The following is a 7,231-nucleotide window of genomic DNA, read 5'->3' on the forward strand; positions in this document are numbered from 1 at the left end:
AGGCAGGCAGATTTCTGAGTTCGAGGCCAGCCTGGTCTACAAAGTGAGTTCCAGGACAGCCAGGGCTATACAGAGAAACCCTGTCTCGAAAAAAAAAACCAAAAAAAAAAAATAACTAATTCATAATAAAAGATCATTTGATACAGAGAATTCACTGGAATTTCTCATAAGAACCAAATTCCCTAGTAGGTTTGAGACCAAGTAGCATTGGCATGTGTAAAAATGTATGTGATAGGCAAAGTAACATGGTGTACTTTTAGGAACATGGATACAGTGTAAGTTAGCATGTGTCACATGTCATGTATGTACACGGAAACTGGCATACATCTGATAAGACGAATTCATCTACCGATAGCTAAGTGAACCCAAGAACAAGCCAGTATCCTATTTGGAAGGGCCCACAAGAATAATATACCAACCCTCTCATTGAACTTATGCTTGTAACTGTTCCAAAAATGAAATTCCCAAACAGAGGGGTGGATAAGCAAGCAGAGAAGAAGCATTCCAGGGGACCAGGGCTTGGTTAATTCTCATTAAACAAAAGACAACTCCTCAAAGTCCTGTTAACTAGGGAATAAAATTGTGATAATTCAAGTACTTCAAGATTTTCTGTGTTGCTAAAATAAATTCCTTAGGGAAAGAGTTTACCTTTTTTGATTGCATACTTTTGGATGGTTTCCTTTTTGGTTGCTGTTACACCTAATGAATTTGGCACATATAGGGTATTCTGAACTGGGGTTATTTTATATGACAAAGAAGTCTTTGTTGATAATTTTGATGAGACTGGTGGTATAGGAGATGGAGGTCGTATCTTTCGAGTCTGCCTGCCGTGAAAAAGTAACAAATGTGTGTAGATTAGTTTTCAGTAAAAATTTTATACAATGCGATATGTTGACATTACAAAGAAATTTTAAACTGGAGATTTTTATAATGGACAAAGTAAAGCTACTTCATTTTTCCCATTTGCAATTGTTTACCTTGAATACTATATTAGTTCATGTAGGAAATACTGATATGACCTTTGTTTCAGTAAAATTCTTATAAGGAATAACTGTAAATAGGTTACTTACAGAGCCTTTAAGGGAGAAGGTGGGCGACACCCAAGGGCAGAAGATGATGGCCATCTGTAACATGGTATGTGGCATGGCGGTTGTTTCTTGGTGGCAAGGTTTATGTTTCTTTTGTCCATTTCTGGGTTCTATAAACATACCAATTCAATGAGATAAAAAATATTAGTACACCTATCTTTTTATAAGAAAATATTCTGAATAGTGTCATGGTTCCTGAAGTCTCCAATTTTCTTTTTATTCATGAAAATTAGATACTTTTTTTTCTAGGTTACACAATGCAAGTATATCACAGAAATACATTTTTAAAATCTACTTTGGGGGCTGGAGAGATGCCTCAGCAATTACGAGCACTGGCTGCTCTTCCAGAGGTCCTGAGTTCAATTCCCAGCAACCACATAGTGTCTTGCAACGATCTATAATGGGATCTGATGCCCTCATCTGCTGTGTCCAAAGACAGCAGCAGTATACTCATATACATAAAAGAAATAAAAATTTATCTTTTAAAAAATCTTCTACTTCAAATCCAATTCAATTTTAAAACCTCATTGAGTGGTCCAAGTATGGGAACATCTCACACTAACTGCTTAACAAATCTCTGCAGAGTCCCTTTAGCTTTGGGAGATGTTTTCATGTCTTAGAAGGCATTTTTCCAGTTGCCTATGGTAAAACTTCCACCATTCACTAAGGAATGCTACCACAGTCACCATAGGTGCTGCCTTAATGTTTGCCTAGGCTGTGCTTTGCATCCCCGCCCCCACCTGCTAAGGCTATGCTTACACACTCACCTTTGGTGATCCTTCAACATTTGCCTCAGGTTGTCCTTCCACACTTGCTTCAAGGCGTGACTCCCCCCTGGCCTGAAGAGGTGCTTCTGTTTTAATTTCTGAGGCCACTTTCGTATTCCCTGAGTCCATACTTAATTCAGGTGAGGTATCTATGTTTGTTTCAAGTGAGGCATCTATGCTGACAACAGGAGATATTTCTACACTCCCAAAGGAGAATGATCCTGTACTCAGCGAGGGGGATGAATTGACACTCACTATGGAGGATAGTTCAACACTTGAAGAGGTATCCACACTCACTGGGGAGAGTTCTTCAACATTTGGTTTAGGGTGTTTTGTTATGTTCTCATCAGTAGGTACTTTGATATCCACCTTCTGGAAAGAATCCTCTTTAACTTTAGAGATGTCGTCGTCCATGGTTTGGAGTCTTACTTCTGCATCAGCCTCAGATGATTCTTCCAGCTTTGGTGGAGAGGGAACTTCAATTGTTATTTTGGGTGGGGTTTCTACATTCATCATTGAGAGTCCTTCCACATGTCCCCTGAGAGAAGGGTCTAGTTTCTTTGTAGTTATTTTTTCTAATTTTGTTGCAACTGGCGTTTTTGCTGATGGTTTACAGAACATAGCAGAAGACTTTAGCTCATCACTAGAAAACACTGGTGCAGTAACATAACGGAAAACATATTTGGTCATGCCTATAAGTGAATGAGGACACAGTAAATTCCAGATAGTATGACCTGAGAAAAGTGGCTGTTTAATATGAAATTACAGGAATTTCACACAAAATAGGAATTAAGTGAAATGTATCAAAAACATAAACTGGAACATCAAAAATTTAGTATTATAGAAGCAACATCAACAGAATTTCTGTAATATCAGTTTACTACAAATGAAAATAAGCTGGCCTATAAAGTGGACACTTGTAACAAAACATTTCTATTCGAATTATATTGCACTTCAAAATCTCTGCCACACTTTAAAAGAGATTCGTTTTTATTTTGTGTGTTGTAAGATATTTGACCACACTGTGAACACCAAGATTGTGTTACTTAAAAACTCTGTTTCTAGTTGTGGTCTTGCCTAGTCCTTAGCACACACCTTTAACCCCAAACAATGAAAGTAAAGTTAGTTTGTAGAAGGAAATAGCAAAGTTTGAAAGTGATGTCTAATTGTGTGGCAGACAAAGTGACAAATCAAAGAAAGATTTGATAGAATATGATGTGTCCAACTCACAATGAGAGAGGAAAGGGAAGCTAACTTGAGGGGCAGTGCAGAGAGAGGAGGCAGTTTTCCTGGGACCCTTAGTTGTACTTAGGTTGCAGAAAGAGAAAAAGCTAGACATAGGTGAAGACAGAATGAGCCAGAGAATGAGAGAGAAGATTAGAACACATTGCTAAAGTTAGTATGAGATGAGACCAAGTGGAGCAATTCAGGAGAGGGGGAGAGGGGAGAGGGGGAGAGGGGAGAGGGAGGGAGAGAGGGAGGAGAGGGGGCTGCTTGTGGACGTTGTACATCGTGGTGCGGAGCCTAGTGCGCACCACGATGTACAACGTCCACAAGCAGGGGGAGCAGGGGAGAGGGGGGAGAGGGGAGAGGAGGACAGGGGAGAGAAAGGGAGGAGGGAGAGGAGGAGAGGGGGAGAGGGGAGAGGGGAGAGGGGAGGAGAAGCCAGATTAAATCAGTCGGCTTGGAGAGAGAGCTTGAGCCAGAACACTGAGTTGAACCAGCCAGCCAGAGCTCAGAAAGAACTAGGAAGGGGTGAACTTACTCAGCAGTATATCTCAGAGGCTGAAAACAGTCGAGGCATAGATTAGATTGTATGAAGGCTAGAATCTTTGAGGACTAGGCCTAGGTTAGCAGACTGAGGTACTAATCCTCAGAGACAATAATTACTTCAGGCAAATTAAAGATACTTTTACACTTGAGTGTTTGCCTTTGTGTGAGTGTGTGTGTGTGTGTGAGAGAGAGAAAGAGAGAGAGAGAGAGAGAGAGAGAGAGAGAGAGAGAGAGAGAGATTCACAGTACTCTCAAATGCCAGAAGAGTATGTTGGATTCCCTGGAAGTGGAGTTACAGACAGTTGTGAACTGCCATGTGGGTGCTGGAAACCTAACCTGGGTCCTCTGCAAGAGCAACAAAAATGTTAACTTCCAAGCCAGGCCTAGATATCTCAGATGACTATCTAAAACACTGCACATTTGTTTTTGTTTTTGTTTTTTTTTAAATAGAATTAACAAAGAACATTTTTTCATTCATACTAAAAACTGCATTAAAACAGGACATGATGATAAGTACACACACAAATACAGGAACTATCACTACCAACAGGACTGTCATACTACTGCCCTAAACTGTCGAATAGCTGAAGAAGGGGGGAAAGGCCACCACATAATACAGAGAGAAGGCATGCCGGCTAGATCTCAACTTTTTCCCACCCTATGTCTCTACAACAGAACTCACACATGGAGATAAGGATTGTCTCTAACAAATAACCATTCACAGGGATTCCTACAGATAAGATATTGACCATGTCCACTGATGGAAATTCACTGCCAAATGCCACCTGGGATTGAATAAAACTCTCTTGCTAAAAGTGATTTTTTTAAATCAATATTTTGCTCCAATAATCCTTATATTTATAAAGATCCCTAGCACGAATTGCACTTCTTTCCAAAAGATTTAACCTGAATCAATTCACTAAAGTCTTCCTGTAGTAGGGTGAATCATGTATACGGGTTACTTTTTATTGTCAACTTGACAGAAACTGCAAACACCTGGGAAGATGGACCGTCCATTAAATAATAGCCTCTTATCAGACTAGCCTGTGGGCATGCATGTCTGTGGGGTTTTTTTTGTTTGTTTGTTTGTCTGGTTTTCTTTGAGACAGGGTTTCTCTGTGTAGCCCTGGCTGTCCTGGAACTCACTCGGTAGACCAGGCTGGCCTCGAACTCAGAAATCTGCCTGCCTCTGCCTCCCAAGTGCTGGGATTAAAGGCGTATGCCACCACCACCCAGCTGGACATTTTCTTGATTGCAGACTGATGCAGGGTTTGGTCTCCATAAGAAATGTATCTGAGCAAGCCAGAGGGGAACAAGCCAGGAAGCAGTATTTCTTTATGGTTCCTGCTTCAAGTTCCTGCCTTGGCTTCCTCCAGTCATGGGATTCAAGCTGTAAGTCAAACAAACCCTTTCTTCCCTAAGATGTTTTTGGTCAGTGTTTTCTCATAGCATCAGAGAAGCAAAGTCGAATATGATAACACAATACAAGAGTTACATGAGAGGTAAATGGTAGGGGGAGAAAAGCTATCAGAAAGAAATCACTTTAAACCTGGGCAAGGAAGGGGGCTGGAGTGATGGCTCAGCAGTTAAGAGCACAAGACTGCTCTTCCAGAGGTCCTGAGTTCACTTCCCAGCAACCACATAGTGGCTCACAACCATCCATAATGAGATCTGACGCCTTCTTCTGGTGTTTCTGAAGACAGCTGAAGTGTACTCATATACATGAAAGAAATAAATAAATCTTTGAAAAAAAAACTAGGCAAGGGAGCTGATGTCTGCAGAATCAGCTCTCAGGAGGCTGAGACAGGAGGATTGCTATGAGGCTAAGGCCATCCTGGACTATGTCAGGTCTACTATGTCAGGGTTACAGTGTGAGAGCCTGTCAAAGACAAACAAACAAACAAACAAACAAACAAAAACCACCACCACCACCACCACCACCACCAAAAACAGAGGCAGGGGGTGAATTGGGAATGGATGATGGGACAGGCTTCCAGATGGCTCAGTTGGTAAAGACTTTGCCACTAAGCAGCCTGAGGACTTGCTTTCAGTCCCTGGAACCCCCCATGGCAGAGAGAACTGACTTGCACAAATTGTCCTCTGACCTCCACTCACATGCATATGTACATGCATCCACACAATCCTTCAATATAAATGTATTTATTTATTTCTTCCAGCTTTGCTCTGGACTCGCTGTCATATGCACATATGCCAGGAAATTTGCACCACAGGGAAAGGAAAGAAAAGACTCTTTTCCTCTTACCATAGTCCTTGCAGTTTCTTGAATGACATTTTTAAAAACGTTTCTTTCATTTATGAGACTATAGGATATTTATACCATTTCCTCCTCCCCTCTCCTCCAAAAGTTTGTCCTCCCTCCAAACATTCCCATATACCCCTCCCTCCCCTTCCTTATTCTTTTTCAGATCTTTTGACTACTTGCTGGCTCATGCATAGATAGTCCTAATATAACCTAAATATAATCTGCTTAGTTTGTATCTTACTTATATGCATGTTTGCTTGAACAACTTTTCTTTTTTTAAAAGATTTATTTATTTTATGTATGTGAGTACACTGTGCCTGCCTTCAGACACACCAGAAGAAGGCATCAGATCCCATGGCAGATGGTAGTGAGCCACCATGTGGTTGCTGGGAATTGCTCTTTGGAAGAGCAGTCAGTATTCTTAATCTCTGAGCCATTTCTCCAGCTCCTCTTGAACAACTTTTTAAGCAACATAGAGCTGAGCTAGACACTTCTTTAAACCAGAATTGAAGATCTATACTTATGAAGAACTACTTGCCAGGTGTGTTGTCCAGGTGTTGCATATCACTTCTGGGATGTAATCGGTTGTCTTTTCTACTCAGAGAGGAACTTCGTTTATTTTCTTGTTTACCTAAACATCAAATGCAAAGGAATATTACTTTTCTAGAAAGTTCTTAAGATTATAGGAGTGACTCGTTCATTTTATTAAGCAGTCTAAAAATCTTTTCAAGGGGGCTGGAAAGATGGCTCAATGGTTAAGAGCACTGACTGCTCTTTCTAAGGTCCTGAGTTCAAATCCCAGCAACCACATGGTGGCTCCCAACCATCAGTAATGAGATCCGATGCTCTCTTCTGGTGTGTCTGAAGACAGCTACAGCATACTTAGATATAATAAATAAATTAAAAAAAAATCTTTTCAAGCCGGGCAATGGTGGCGCACGCCTTTAATCCCAGCACTTGGGAGGCAGAAACAGGCAGATTTCTGAGTTCGAGGCCAGCCTGGTCTACAGAGTGAGTTCCAGGACAGTCAGGAAGGACTACACAGAGAAACCCTGTCTCAAAAAACAAAAGCAAAAGCAAAAATAAAACAAAAAAAGAAGAAATTTATGTAATTATACTATAATCTCAAAAAATAAAAGATATAATAACACAAATATTAATTAAAAAGACTGGATTTGTTTCATAATTTTCTAGATACATTCAAATCATAGATTTATAGAATATAAGTACATTTGCTCATATTCAGGGTAATATCTGATTAGGTATTTAACTGTTCCTCAAGGAAATCATTATTCTTCAGAATGCCTGACATAGACTTCATATTTGTTTTTTTTTTTTTT

General features: G+C 40.3%; 1 protein-coding gene across 1 annotated transcript in view; it reads right to left on the reverse strand.

Annotated features, from left to right (window-relative positions):
* The window catches only part of Map7d3 (MAP7 domain containing 3), a 28,247-nt gene that overhangs the window by 12,119 nt on the left and 8,897 nt on the right, over window positions 1-7,231 (reverse strand). Inside the window, exons 6-9 of the mRNA XM_021153428.1 lie at window positions 6,430-6,522; window positions 1,856-2,547; window positions 1,071-1,198; window positions 649-824 (exon numbers count right to left, since the gene is read on the reverse strand). Of these exons, the coding sequence (XP_021009087.1) occupies window positions 649-824; window positions 1,071-1,198; window positions 1,856-2,547; window positions 6,430-6,522 (1,089 nt within the window). The remainder of the gene's footprint in view (window positions 1-648; window positions 825-1,070; window positions 1,199-1,855; window positions 2,548-6,429; window positions 6,523-7,231) is intronic.

Source organism: Mus caroli, chromosome X (assembly GCF_900094665.2).
Source record: "Mus caroli chromosome X, CAROLI_EIJ_v1.1, whole genome shotgun sequence".
NCBI lineage: Eukaryota > Metazoa > Chordata > Mammalia > Rodentia > Muridae > Mus > Mus caroli.